This window comes from Podarcis tiliguerta, assembly GCF_965153285.1.
Source record: "Podarcis tiliguerta genome assembly, chromosome: 14".
Lineage (NCBI taxonomy): Eukaryota > Metazoa > Chordata > Lepidosauria > Squamata > Lacertidae > Podarcis > Podarcis tiliguerta.
The window spans coordinates 34,797,846-34,812,329 of record NC_139547.1 but is presented as its reverse complement, the minus strand read 5'-3'; the positions used below and the strand labels follow the sequence as shown (position 1 = coordinate 34,812,329).

Here is a 14,484-nt window from a genome sequence, read left to right as displayed (position 1 = left end):
CTTGCTGTGGCTGCAGAGACTTGCAACTTGTAACTGTTGCCTCCTGCATTGTTTTTGCTGCGTTAGCGGCACTGAAGTAATCTCTCCGGGGTGCCAACCTGGGCAGTGTGTATGGAGGCTTTGGGTTACCCAGACAACAAGAACCCACTCTTGGCCTTGCTGATGTGGTCCAAAGGGAAGCATAGCAATACATTTGGCACCAGCTTGAGCTGCAGGAGTTGCTGGAAAGAGGCATACAAGACAACTGTCTTAGGGGCTCCACTCCGGATTTGTGTATGGTTTACTCCTTAGCCTTTTCTTCTCCCAAGGATTTCCCACAAGGCAGCGGGTACAGATTTTTCCTTGGGGTTTACTCACGAAGCAACGGGTGGGGGAGTCATTTGAATGTGTAAGAGACTTTTGTAGCAGGTGCCCCCAAGGACATGACTCACACAAATGTATTCTCCAAAGCATGTTGTTTGTGTGCATCTCACTTTCTGTGTCATGGGGAAACAAAGTACTATGTTACTGCCGTACATTGAACAGTCAGTCGTTCAGCGGTGACATCTCCAGTTGTAGATATTTTATTTGGGGACAGTTCCTCATCCAAGCTGCCGCAATTGGCTTTTTCTCTCATCACTATTTAGAGGACTTTCTGTCTGCCAGTTTTCACTCTAGAGAGTGGATCATCTAATACTTTGTGTAATAATTTTGCTGATTATCTTCTATTGGCATAAAACATTTGCATCCACAATCTGTCAGAGCCCAAACCATGTCTATTGGTTACTGCCAATCCTAAAAAAGTAAGAATTGTTTTGTTGGGTTAAGAACAAATGTTTATGCTTAGCACTCTGTTCCCAAATGTGCCCCGATGAGTGCTCAGAGAGGGTGTAATAGTGACTAAGCTTTTATTGGTTGGTCTCTGCCAACTGAACACAGAGCTTCCATTTCTGCCTGTTATGGCTAATATTTTTGGGCATGCATGTTCTCTATGAGTTTAATGCTTTTCTGAAATCATTTGTTTAGTAGCAATTACTACATTTCATGACATCCAACTGTGTAATTGAGTTTTGTGTGGAAGAATTATTTGCTTGGACATTCAGAGATCTCATCCAGTTACAGCAGGAGTGGGGAACATTTGGACCTCCAGATGTTGCTGAACTACAGCTCCTATCAGCCCTGGCCATTGGTCATACATGCTAGGGCTGATGGCACTTGTAGTTCTGCAGCATCTGGAGGGCTAGAGTATCCCTACCTGAGTTACAGGGTACAGTCATTATTCAGTACAGCACCAGACCTGCCAGACAGGCCTCATTTGAAACATAGTCCATGGAGGAACAAAAATTGTGTGTTCACCTGTGCTGTTTTTTGTGGCTGGAACTTTCTGATTTTGTCTTTTAGGTAGAAATATGAAGATACGTCTTTGGAAAGAAGTTTCAGAGTGCTATCTACATGCCATGGATCGGGATTCGTTTGGGTCTGAATGCTAGCAGATCGGCATTTGTATTCAGCAGAAGGCCGGAGCATATGTGTTCAGTGTTTTTTGCATTATGTCAGTTCCCAGTGTGGGAAATTCTCTGATGTGGAGTAACATAGCCCAGACTGACCTTTCCGGCCAATGTCACAATGAAACTGATTCCATAAAAGTTGCTCTGTTCAGAAAGTTCTTTCTTTCTTTCCTTCACGTTTGGCTTGAAGCAGAGTTGTGCTGCATAAACTTCAAGGGCCACATGCTAACCTGCAGTGGTGTGGCTATGGGATGATGGTTCTTCTCCTCTTATGAAAGCAGAGATTATTGCGTTGTTTTTCTTAAAACACAGGAATCTAGCAAATCTATTAATTTCTGCATTTGGCATCCATCTGTGTGTGCGTGTTTTCCAGTGGTGATGCCCTCATGTATATACTAGTCCAGACTTTGGCCTAGACTGTTGGAAACCATGCCATGATAGCAACTACAACGTAAGTCTAGCCATGACGGAACCCCACAGGGTCCAGCTCACCTCTCTGTCTGGTCCACTGAGCACCACTTTACTGAAAAAGCCTCGCCGGGAGGACATCACAGGAACAGAGCACCCCCCGGAATCTGAACCTGCGGCTGCAGCAGTTCGCATCGCCCTCACCCTTTTTGAGCCAGATCACAAGCGCTGTCCAGAGTTCTTTTATCCAGAGCTGCTGAAGAATACACGAGGGAAAGGGAAAAGCAGTTCCACAGGAGAAAAAGTATGTGGACATCTTATTGTTCCTATTGCAGATTATTTAGTTGTGCATTTCAAAACCCCCACAACAAAGCTTTGAGATCTCTTAAGGATGGTGGACACCTGGCTTGACAGCATTATATGTAAGAAAGATCTAGGGGTCTTAGTAGACCTCAAGCCTTAACATGGGTAAAGAGTGTGATGCAGCAGCAAAAAAATAATAATACAATTCTAGTGTGCATCAACAGAAGTATAGTGTCCAGATCAAGGGAAGTAATAGTGCCACTGTATTCTTCCTTGGTGAGACCCCACCTGGAGGACCGTGTCTATCCATCCATCATTTTATTTGTATTCCAAATTTCCATAGCCATAACCATGCTCAAGGCAGCTTACAACATGGGGGGGGGGGGGGGAATCAAAATTGCAAGTGTAACAAAACTAGCTATGAAGAAGCAAACCATCAAAAAGTACACAACCAAACTGAACAATTTCCACATAAATAATAAAATCTAAAAGAAAGATACGAAATATTAATATCAGTAATGGCAACCCCCCCTCCACCACAAACAATACCCCAGCCCAGTTCTGAGCACCACAGTTTAAGAAATAAATTTACAAGCTGGAATGTGCATGGAGGAAGGCAACCAAGGTGATCAGGGGTCTGGAAACAAAGCCTTATGAGGAACAGTTGAGGGAGTTAGGTATGTTTAGCCTGGAGAAGAGAAGACTGAGGGGTTATGGCGGCCATCTTCAAATGTCCTTCCTTGGAGGTTTTTTAAACAGGTTGGATGGGCATATCTTACTGGGAAGATATCAGAAAACCTATAAGATATTGATGGATTTAATTATTAAGCAAATCAAATGAGATGGGAATATAATTAATCAAATAAGATGGGAAGGAGAACTGGGATGACTTATTTTGGAGAAGCAAGGGAATAAGATTTGTAGTTAGGTGCATAGTTCTTCACTAAGTTAATCAAGTACAAAGGCACAATATAAATCATTGTCGAGATGGTATTTGTCACCTGCAAGACTAAATAGGATATATTCAGTAAATCAATTTAAATGCTGGAAACATACAGCGTGGAATGCACGTTTGTTGCCTATGTGGTGGGCTTGCCTGAGTGCAGCTATCACTGGCATAATAGGGACTATATTGAGGCCCACTCCAATGCTGGTTTTATGAGATGGGGAATAGATTGAAACTATTGTTTATGTATTCTGTTGATAGCAGACAATATACTGTGGGCTAGAAAATGGAAGAATCAAGAAGCTCACTTTGAGTGGGATTGGTTAATAACATGTCTGGAATTGGCAGAGTTGGTTTAAAAGAGAGAAGGAAGTTTTGTAGAAGGTTGATTTCTCTGGAAGAATAAGCTTTTTACCTAAATTTTGAAACATAAAATATGGATATATACTAAGGCTTTGTCAAGGATGGCTGATGCTAATATTTGAGCTGGGACTAAAATTTGAATCTCTATGGTCTTCAGATACATTCTTGCTGCTAAACAACACTGAAAAGTTTGTTTACAATGATGATTTTTAGGGCACATACTTAACAAATTTCTTTCCCGTGTGGCTGCTGGGTGGTTTTTGTTTTTTGTTTTAGTCTTTTAGACTGGAAGCCCAAGGGCAAGCTCTCCTGGTTTTGTCAATGCGATCTGCTACAAGCATGAACCAAGTCCCCACCTTTGCAACACACCGCGTCTACAAGCATGAATCTCCCCTGAATATTCCAGACTCTCTCTTGGCCCTTAGATAAAAGAGGCATCTCTGTGAAACAGTGTGACAACTGACTCAATTCTGATGTTGTTCACCTCCCTTTTTGCTTCTCCCCTACAGAAAAAAGACCTTGCCGATCCCTTCAATGATGAGGAAAAGGAGAGGCATAAAGCAGAGGCGCTTGCCAGGAAGCTTGAAGAGAAATATGTACGTTTCTTCATTGTGGCTATGTACCAGAATCAAGTCTTGGTTTTAGCTTTCTTCATAGAAATGTTGTCTTTAACACCAGGGTGATTCTTGTGTTTATATTCATGTTAGGAGTGTGTATACAACTAAGAACTGCTATGGTAATTACTATGGGCTGGTGCCTGATAAAGTGATGTGTGCAGCACCAGTATTCAGGGAATATGAATATTTACATCTCTCCCTTCAAAAAGCTCATGGCTGTGTGCATGGTTATCCCCTATCCATTTTATCTTCACAACAATCCTACTGGGTAGGCTGAGATAAGGGATAATGACTAGTCAAAAGTTACCTAGTGACCTTCTAGCTGGTTTGTTTGGGCTGTGGGATATGGGAATTCAGGTCCAGGCTTCCACATCTGCCCCTGCCACCAGCAGGAGGTTCTGCAGGTGGCAGATTTAGCAATGGAAGTGTAATTGATCCACTGGATCAAAGAGCTTATATGAATGGTTGCAATTGGGGGGAAAACCAATGGCTAAAATGTTTCTATTTGGAATAAAGTTAAATTGATATTTTAATCTACTCCTTGACAATACCTGATGGATGCTTATTTTTATATGTTTTATTACAAATATTGTGTATGTGTGTTTTAAATTCTATTTTTCCTCTTTGATTATTTGTATGGGGTTATTGGGTTATTGTTTTTATTTTGATTATGTATTTTGTGATTTTATCCTGTGGGTATAGGGCAGTATATAAATTTAATTAATAATAATAATAGCTTGCCTTCTTTGTGGCCATTATGGGTAACCATCAGCCTTTCTTGTTTCAGGGTGGAAAGAAGCGCAGGAAAGATCGTGTCCAGGACCTGATAGATATGGGATATGGATACGATGAATCCGATTCTTTCATTGATAATTCTGAAGCAGTGAGTAGCAGTGGAGGGCTCTGGTTCCCAACAATAAAGCAGGTGATGAAGCTGTCTGCCCTAGCAGCAGTGGGTACTCCAGGTAGGGTGAACATCCAGGCCACATCTGCACAGAGGCCTGGTTTGGAGGCTGTGTTTCCGGGTTCCAGAGCTATGTTGTTTTTCCTGGTAGGGCTGGCAGTGTCCTCTTGTTTCACAGTAAGAGCTGTTTGACCGTGGAACGGTCTCCCTGGAATGGGGGTGTGGACTCTCCTTCCTTGGAGGTTTTTAAGCAGAGTTTAGACAGCCTTCTGTCAGAGTTGCCTTAGATGAGATTCCTGCATTGCAGGGGGTTGAACTAGATGACCTTTGGGGTACCTTCCAACTGATTCTGTGAAAGCCTGGAGAAGCACTACCAGTCAGTGTAATGATACTGACCTCGATGGGCCAGTGAAATGCCTTGGTGTAAGGCAGCATCTTATCTTCCTGTGATTTCTAGGTCATCTTCAGGTTCATTCTCCTGCATGTGCCTTTTACTCTGTAGACTCTTTGGGTCTTAAATATTACAATTGCTGGGGGAAATAAATTAAACAATTCACAACATTAAACAGTTGCCATTTGGAACCCCTCCCCAACCTACTGCAAATTGTCCAATGATCGGTAAATCTTCCCGCCCCTGCTCTAGAGGACCCTAGGACCTGGGTGCATGCTTGGAGCTTTTTTCCCTTTCTTTTCTTCCTAGAAGACTGGATTTTAGCATACATGCCTGAAGGAGGGGAAAGGGTTTGGGAGTGGGAGCTGTTGCACCCAAAACAAAACAGGGAAAAGCAGGGCACAAAGGCAGGCATCATAGTCAGGGCAGTTAATAAAGATGAGGAAAGAGAAGTAAAGCTGTTGCCAAAATGTATTTCTGTACAAAATGATGCAGCTGTAAGAATCTGGTGTTTTTGCATGTCCAAAGTGACTTCAAGGCCAATTCACTGGAAAAGTGAGCATGGTTTCATTGGGGTTCTTTCACACGTACACCGATCGGTTCTACAAGAATGCTGACTGATCTCTCCTCTTTGCCCCCAGTACGATGAGCTCGTTCCAGCATCTCTAACAACCAAGTATGGAGGCTTTTACATCAACTCTGGAACTCTACAGTTCCGGCAGGCTTCAGAGTCGGAGGATGACTTTATCAAAGAGAAAAAGAAGAAATCACCTAAGGTCTGGGAATAAGACGCTCTGGGTGCTTTCTTTTTTAAATAGAGCCTTCAATAAAGTGTGGTTTTGTTGGCTGACAAAATGTGACTGCAGACGAAGGGGTCAGTGGGTGGATGTAATATTTTGTTACCTGAAAGAAGCTCAAAGGCTGAAATTATGTGTGGACTTACTTACCCCAAGCAAAGCAGAAAATTTAAAAATAGTAGTTCAGCATAGAGGACATAAAGACCTTCAGTGCACTCTTGACAAATCAGGAAGTAGATGGTTTATAATTTACCCTGCTTGCAGTTCATATTGTAAGCAACACAGAGTGATCCCTTTAATGGAAAGTTATAGTGACTGAGGTCACCTCATAGCTAGTAGGCTTTCCCTGCCTTTAAAAAGAAATGAAAGTGCTACCTGTGGTTTATAGTTCATGGGTAGGAGGAAATCAATGGACTTACATTAGTCACGTCCATTAATTTGTTCAGAGTGTTTCTCCGGGTCCCATCTGCAATGTACATTTAAAGCAATTTACCACTTTAAATAGTCATAGCTTCCCCCCAAAGTATCATGGGAATTGTTGTTTGTTAAGGGTGCTGAGAAAGCTACAGTTCCCAGAGTGGTTTAACAATCAGTCCCTCTTTTCAGAGAACTTCGGGAATTAAAGCTCTGGAATGGGAATAGTGTTCTCCAAATTGCTTTCAGGACCCTTAACAGTTCATAGGATGTCTTGTGAAAAGCCATGGCTGTTTAAAGTCGTAGTGCTTTAAATGTATAGTGCAGATGGGGCCTTAGTTGGACCCAACTCACTAATTGCATTCTGTGGGTGACTTCATTGAATCTGGTAGCTGAAAGAGATGAGGAATCTTCTCTTAGTCTTTGCATGACTCCAAGCTGTTGTTCTAGTATTAGGGGCTGCCTGAGAAAGTGTTTTGCAGCCCTCTTGGGCTTGGAGATAATCCTTAACAACCTTAGATCTTCCTTGCCCTCAGAGATGCTTCATCTTTTCCTTTTACCATCATGGAGAGTTAATCACTTGTTAGCAAGCGTGTTCATAAATGACTACATGCCTGAGCAGCACCTTTCTCTCTTTTCATAAAGGTGCTGCTCAGGCATGTAAATCCATCCATGAACACTCTTGCTAACAAGTGATTAAATCACTTAATCTCTTCTTAGGTGCTACGTAATTACAATTGTTAAAATTATTTAATTCCCAGAAGCGAAAATTAAAAGAAGGAGGTGAGAAGATGAAGAAAAAGAAGAAAGATGATTCTTATGAGAAAGAAAAGAAATCTAAAAAATCTAAGTTTCCCAAAACTGGGTAAGTCAGCTATTTGTATTAAAGTGCTTTTTTTAATAGATGGGTATCATCTTTCTCCTAGATGGAACTTCTTTTGTGGATTTAAAAAAGGAAACGCTAGAAAAACAATTTTAAGCCTTGGAGTGTGATATCTAAATTAGGCTCAAATCCCTCTTTTTGCCACAAATTTTCCAGATTTGTGTTAATCAAATCTCTGTCATAAACAAACCAGGAAGGTTGTGAGGGTGAGCAGGATAAGGATTATAAATTATTTTGCATGATGCTGAAATAAATGCTATAGATGATTTAAAAAATGAGTTGGCAAGAATTTATTTTGATACAGAGCTTGTTCAGATGACCCAGCAGTGAAAAGGAGTCAAGTGACTGGTCATAATTTCCTTTGTAAAATGAATAATGATTCTAGAAGAAATGACTCTTAAGTTATTGACTTCCACAAATACATTCACGCAAATAACTTTATTTCACCTGTCCTCTAAAATAGCACAATAAAATCTTCCTCTTACCAATATGCAGTTAGGACAGAATGTGTCACCTTATATAAGCTGCACTGCCTCAAGCATTGCTGAAGGTTGTAGAGTTTATATGATTTACTCACAGGCTGAAAGTCTCTGTGCACTTCCCTGCAAGTTCCATGGAACATAGTGTGACATCTGAAATAACACGTTTAGGATTCTACCATAACAATCAAATTAAAGTTCAGTGCTAGGGCACTGTTAGGTTGTAGGTGCTCAAATGGCTGGACACCTTACTTCCCTCATATGTACCATGTTTCCTTTATAGTTTCACAGCCCTGAATGCAAGCAAGGAAAAGAAGAAGAAGAAATACTCTGGAGCCCCGAGTTACAAGGAAATGCTGAAGAAGTTTCAAAAGGAAAAGGAAGCTCAGAAGAAGCGGGACGACGAGCCAAAGCTTATTGTCCCTTCTCTGGCTGAAACTCCAACACCACGGGAAGTGGAAAGCCTGCCCGATCCGCTCCTCTCTTTCTTTGGCCACAGCAGTGACAATGAGCTCCTTCAAGCTGCCTCAGCCATGGACTCCCTGACTGATCTTGATCTAGAACAGCTGTTAAATGAATCTCCAGAAGAAAGCCCTTTCCATGACATGGAAGATGGGAGTGACCCCATTGGGATGGGTCTAGAGCAGGACATCAAGCAGCCTCTCTCCCTCCCTGAAGGACTTCCAGGATCACTGGAGAAGCGCATTGAGGAACTGACACAGGTAACAGCAGATCATACCGGATGTGGCAAGCGATGTCTCCTGCAGGGTAGACAATAGGTACAGTTCATACTAGGAAGCAGCCTTAGGCAGAGTCAAGAACGCTGGTCCATCTAGCCCAGTCTTGTCTTCACTTCCCGGCCGTGGCTTTGTAGAGTTTTAGGCAGGGGTTTTTATTTCCTTTTCTCGGGGGTGCCAGGGATGGAAACTGACCTTTTGCATGCAAAGCATGTGATCTCCCCTATGGTTGCTGCACACAGGACAGATGTTGAGGACAGAAGGTCATCAGATTCTTGCTGTGGTCTGATGTGAGATGGCATTATTCAGAGAAGTTGGGTTGTTAATGAGTGGCAACAGTCAAGCTGGCAGTCCTAGAGCCCAACTAAGCTGGGTGCTTAGGCAGTTGTGAGGTGTGTGTTCACATAGTGCCGTTCTGAGTTACTTATTGCATAGGTTTGTGGAGTAAGTGGTTGTACTGCTACACCTGTAGACTCTGGAGTACAGTTTGAGGTTTAGGTGGAGAGAATAAATCTTTGTATTATGGTTTTAATTTATAGCAGAGCTACCTCTGTTCTAGATTAACTATGCATGTCTGAAAAGGTTAATGCACCTGATTTGCGTAATGAGATATGGAATGATTTCCATACCTTTTTTCCCCTCAGAAAAATCCTTAAAATGCATATTTGCATTAAAAATACCTTAAGACCCAACTGTACCCAAAAACGTACTAATGAATGGATAAGTTGCCAATCTAATTGTGCAGTTTCAAAGTTATAATTAACTTTTTTCATATTGACTAAGAAGCATATAGTAAAAAAAAATTCTCTAATGCACGTACCCATTATATTGATTTGTGACTGGGAGTTGTTCAGGATGTGCATAAAATTAGAACCAAACGTATGCATATTCCAAGCAGTTAACACATGGGAAAATTTTATAGTAAAATTGTATCCTTTCCAATTTTTCCTCCAAGAATGCAAAGGGCTTTTTGAGAAAAGGCACTTTTTGAAATTGTATTCCTCATTGAACCTGTTGCCTGAAAGGATGTTTGAGTCTGGAGTATCACATTACAATAAAATCTAGATAATCAATTAAATGCAGATGTTAAAACACAAATGGCAAAAAGGCAACCCAAGCAGAAAGATTCCATGCTGCTTCTGAAGATGTCCAGACTTTGGGGAACCTTCCAGAGCAGATTGGGGCTCAGGGGGTAGAGGTCAGGAGAAGGGGGAAGCTCCATTGCATTTGCTGGCATGACATTGAATCTCTCCCTCAGATTTTGGCCATGTTGTGGAAGTGAATCTAGGCTTCCAGAACTGCTGGGGGGAAGTTCCAATGGAGGAATCAATTCTGACTCATTTCAGTGTTAATATCGCTGCAGCTTTCTACAGCTTTGGACATTAACTTGGTTAGGAGTAATTGAAGCACCTTTTCTATGAGGAAATGCTATGGGGCTGTGACTTCTGTAGAATATACTGACTTCCTCCCCCCCCCTTTCCCTTACACCCCCCTGCCCCCGGGTTGCCCCTTTTCCTGCATCTCTGGTTATTAACTATTCTGTGTTGCTCTTTTTGTGAACTCCAGGCTGCCAGGGTGGCTGAAGGAGAAGGCAAACACAAGTTCTTCAATCAAGAAATGAATGGCATATTGTTGGAGTAAGTCACTTTTCCCAAATGTACCACCCGAACGCTGTGAGCTCAGAGAATAAAAGTGAGAGAATGGTGTTTGCATAAGGCAGGTGTAGGCAGAAGGTACTAGTAGTTCTCTGGGTGATTTCCAGTAGATTAGGAAGGGTTACTGTCTTCCAGCCATCAGCAATAGCAGCAACAATACGACTTCTTTGCTGCTGAAATCTGGCTGCCGAAATGAAAAACCCTTGGGGCATAACCAGGAATGGTCATGGCAAGGGCCAGGGGTGTTTTGCCTCGTCTAGGGCACATCCACTGGGGGCCAGTTTGTGCCAATTCAAGGTGCTGGGTCTTAAGCTTCCAAGCTCTGCTTGACCTCAAATATTTGAGAGAACTATATCTATCATTAGGGACGCGGGTGGCGCTGTGGGTAAAAGCCTCAGCACCTAGGGCTTGCCGATCGAAAGGTCGGCGGTTCGAATCCCCGCGGCGGGGTGCGCTCCCGTTGTTCGGTCCCAGCGCCTGCCAACCTAGCAGTTCAAAAGCACTCTCGGGTGCAAGTAGATAAATAGGGACCGCTTACTAGCAGGAGGGTAAACGGCGTTTCCGTGTGCGGCTCTGGCTCGCCAGAGCAGCGATGTCACGCTGGCCACGTGACCCGGAAGTGTCTTCGGACAGCGCTGGCCCCCGGCCTCTTTGAGTGAGATGGGCGCACAACCCTAGAGTCTGTCAAGACTGGCCCGTACGGGCAGGGGTACCTTTACCTTACTTCTATCATAGGTTTCGCTCCACATGTTCAGTCCTAATAGTGCAAGAGACTACTATATAAAAATGAGTGGCAACAGCCAAGGAAATCTGCCCATAGTCCATGGAAACTCTTGTTCAGATTAGCTTTTGACTTCTACATAATACGTCCTTTAGACTTTGCCATTACTGTTTGCCACTGATTTTTCCCCCTTGTTATTCTTGTTTCATTTGTTTTTAACCTTTAACTTTCTTTATTTAGATTTTAAATTGAAGCTTTTTTAAAGGGCCTTTGCAGTATTTAATTTACCTTGTTTTGCTTGGGCTCCCTTACTCTGCTGTCAAAGGGAGGGATTTGGATCAGAGCTAAATAGTTCTGCCTTTTTCTGCCCTCAGTATAGAGCTGCAAACTCGGGAGTTGAACAGCCAGGTCCGCTCAGGGGTGTATGCTCACCTGGCCTCCTTCCTGCCTTGCAACAAAGACACCCTGCTCAAACGTGCCCGCCGGCTTTACGCCTATGAACAGGTGAGTGGTCACGTAAATGCAGTGCTGCTAGTCAGTGTAAGTTAATTCCCTCCTGAGGTCCACATGCCAGTGGTGGATGGGTTCAGAGGCAAACGTGGGTGGACCAATAAATGTTTTAACTTTGTACCCGAAGGCAGTTTTGTCTCACACATCAGTTGTCAACCCAAACAAGCAAGAAGCATAATCAGAGTTCAAGGACATCCCTGTCAGGTAAAAACAAGGAGGGTGTGTGAGTCCCAAGAGAAAGATAGGTTGTATTTGGCACCCAGGCCCCTGGTGTAAGTGATAGTGGTGCCAACCATAGAAAGAAATGTCCCATGTCATAAACTGGATTTGTGAACATCTCTTTTTGGGCTCAGCGGCTGCTCATGGAGAAGGGAATGTGTGTCTCTGGATTTCGATGCCATCACCATTTCTAATAAGGGATAAAAGGTTTCCACATGAGGGCTGGCCTAGATTTCCCTTTCTTTAACCTCCAAAAAACAAATTCTTGGTGATGTAAAGGGAATTTTATTTATTAAAAGCTTTTTTTATACCTCTTTTCCAAATAGCCCAAGCACATGAAAGAATAGAGCCATACAAAACATGCTATAAATTTCACAAAATCAAAGAGCTACAGGTTAAAACAGGAGATGACCCAGGCCAGCCAAATGCCCATGAGAAGAGAAGGGCCTTGCTACTCCACTGGAAATGTGGTGAGGTAGCTTTCCAGTCATCTTTAGAATGCAGGTTCTATAATTTTGAAGCCATGTCTGAAAATATTTGGCTCCTATCTCTTGCTGTCTGAACCAGCTCTAAATATTATTATTATTCCTTTCATTTCTATACCGCTTTATATTTTTAAGGAAAAAATCTCCAAGCGGTTTTCATTAAAATGTCAAATAAAAGAATCCAGAAGAAAACATTATAGAAGAAAGTCAAATATAAAGTATAACATTCAAAGCAACATAATTAACAGGAAGTTAAATATGAAAGATGGATGGTAGGCAAACTACATCTGAAGTCTAGACCTCATTTGGTGATTAGGTTTAGATGAGTAACTACGGTAAGTGGTATGCAAAAGAAGTGCTTTCCTCTCATAAACAATCTCACTGCCTGTATGGGCACAACTTAGCTTGAATACTGGGTCAGAGTCCTTAACTCTTTGTTTTTCTGCAGGGAGGGCGGTTGAAGGACCCTCTTCAGAAACTCAAGGAAGCCATTGGCAGGGCAATGCCAGAGCAGATGGCCAAATACCAGGAAGAGTGCCAAGCGCACACCCAGGCCAAGTTTGCGAAGTGCGTTTTCAACTTGTTTTTTGTTTTAGTCCCTGCATTCCACTCTGTGTACACCCAAAGCTTATACTAGTGGGGCGGGGGCATATTTTAGAAGTGGATCCAATTACCATTCTGCACTTCAGTGTCCCTCTTCTCTTCTCCTCTCAGGATGTTAGAAGAGGAAAAGGACAAGGACCAGAGAGAACGGGTTTGTTCAGATGACGAGGAAGATGACGATAAAGGAGGAAAGCGGATCATGGGACCTCGGAAGAAGTTTCAGTGGATTGATGAAATCAGGTTGGCAAAGTCAGAGGGGACAAGACTGGGTTTTAGAGCCTTGTTCCCTGGCTTCAGGGAAAATACACCTGTATTTGCCTTTCTGGGCATTACAGCTTTATTTGTTGCCGAGTTGGTTCAAAGGTATGGGGGCTGCAGTTTTCACCTAGGTCTTGGTGTGTTTTGAATTTAAGACACAGGGTGGGATATCTGGTATGAAGATGTCACCTGGCTTCAGCATTTTGGCCTTGGCGTTCATCTTGAATTTGAAGCCCAAGATTGCTGCTAGATTTAGGACAGATCTATTGTCTGGTTCATAGTGGTGTATACACTATAGTCCAAATACAAGGGCTGAACTTATTAAGGCTGTGCTTAAAATAACCTTCCCAAACTGAATCAATTGAGGGCAGTCTGCACGTGGGGTTGGGGGACAGGGGGCAAAGAGTATGGTCTGGGTAACCTAGGTAAACTTCCTCCTCTAGGGATTTGCTCTGTCAGGCGGTGAAAATCAAGCTGGACGGGTATGACCGTGAAAAGAACAAGGCTCAGTCAATGGAGGATTATGTGAAGACTTTCCTGGATGCAGAAGTCAAGCCACTTTGGCCAAAGGGCTGGATGCAGTCCAGGTGAGAGGGAACAAGGCTGACTAATCACTATGTGCTATAATTTAGACATAGCAGAGGCATCCCCAACATCCGAAAGGTACTCTAGGCCCCATCTCTGACCCTATTGGCAATGCTGGCTCTGTCCCACAACATCCTGAGGGACACAGGTTCCTCAACCCTGCTTTCAATGTAGAGAAGGCAAGCCCACAATAATGGTCACTTTGAATGTCAGGAAATGGCAGTTCAGCCATTTTATTGATACCTGTAGTTAGGGCTGTGCAATAAATTGCCATACCCTTGAATACCGGTATTGAAATAACATTGTGATAGTGTTTCAACTAGGCAATATACCCATGAACGAAAGGTTGAAACTTGACAGCTTATGAGGAGGTAGCCCAGCTGAACAGATACTTTACATATACTTTGCAGGCTTCGTTTGCTCTCTCCCCTCCTATAAGCCCTCACACAAACTCGGAAACTCTTTCAGCTTCACTGGTATGTTTCTTGCTACTTTCCTCAGTGAGAAGATAGTCACATTTCTCCTTGCTTTGTTGTCCTTCCCCTCTCTGAGAAATAAGGATAGAAGCCTTTAGCTGCAGCCAGTTTTAATCCCTAGCAAGCACACAAACCAACGCTTTCAGCAGAGCTTCCTGCTCTCAAAAGTCTGAGGTCAGCTAATTATGCAGAGCCAGCTAACAATCCAGGAGCAACTCCCCTGGCTAGGCTATCAAAGATCCA

General features: G+C 42.9%; 1 protein-coding gene across 4 annotated transcripts in view; it reads left to right on the top strand.

Annotated features, from left to right (window-relative positions):
• UBN1 (ubinuclein 1) overlaps positions 1–14,484 on the top strand; it is a 28,680-nt gene that overhangs the window by 1,718 nt on the left and 12,478 nt on the right. For 3 of the 4 annotated variants that reach the window (XM_083414102.1, XM_083414099.1, XM_083414100.1), the window contains exons 2-12: positions 1,381–2,199; positions 4,017–4,103; positions 4,912–5,007; positions 6,061–6,195; positions 7,392–7,495; positions 8,276–8,714; positions 10,296–10,366; positions 11,480–11,609; positions 12,768–12,886; positions 13,034–13,162; positions 13,624–13,767. In XM_083414102.1, coding sequence (XP_083270228.1) covers positions 1,951–2,199; positions 4,017–4,103; positions 4,912–5,007; positions 6,061–6,195; positions 7,392–7,495; positions 8,276–8,714; positions 10,296–10,366; positions 11,480–11,609; positions 12,768–12,886; positions 13,034–13,162; positions 13,624–13,767 — 1,703 coding nt within the window. In that variant the 5' untranslated portion in view covers positions 1,381–1,950. Of the gene's footprint in view, positions 1–221; positions 329–1,380; positions 2,200–4,016; positions 4,104–4,911; positions 5,008–6,060; positions 6,196–7,391; positions 7,496–8,275; positions 8,715–10,295; positions 10,367–11,479; positions 11,610–12,767; positions 12,887–13,033; positions 13,163–13,623; positions 13,768–14,484 lie in introns of those variants that run through there. The other variant, XM_083414101.1, reaches the window with a different exon arrangement.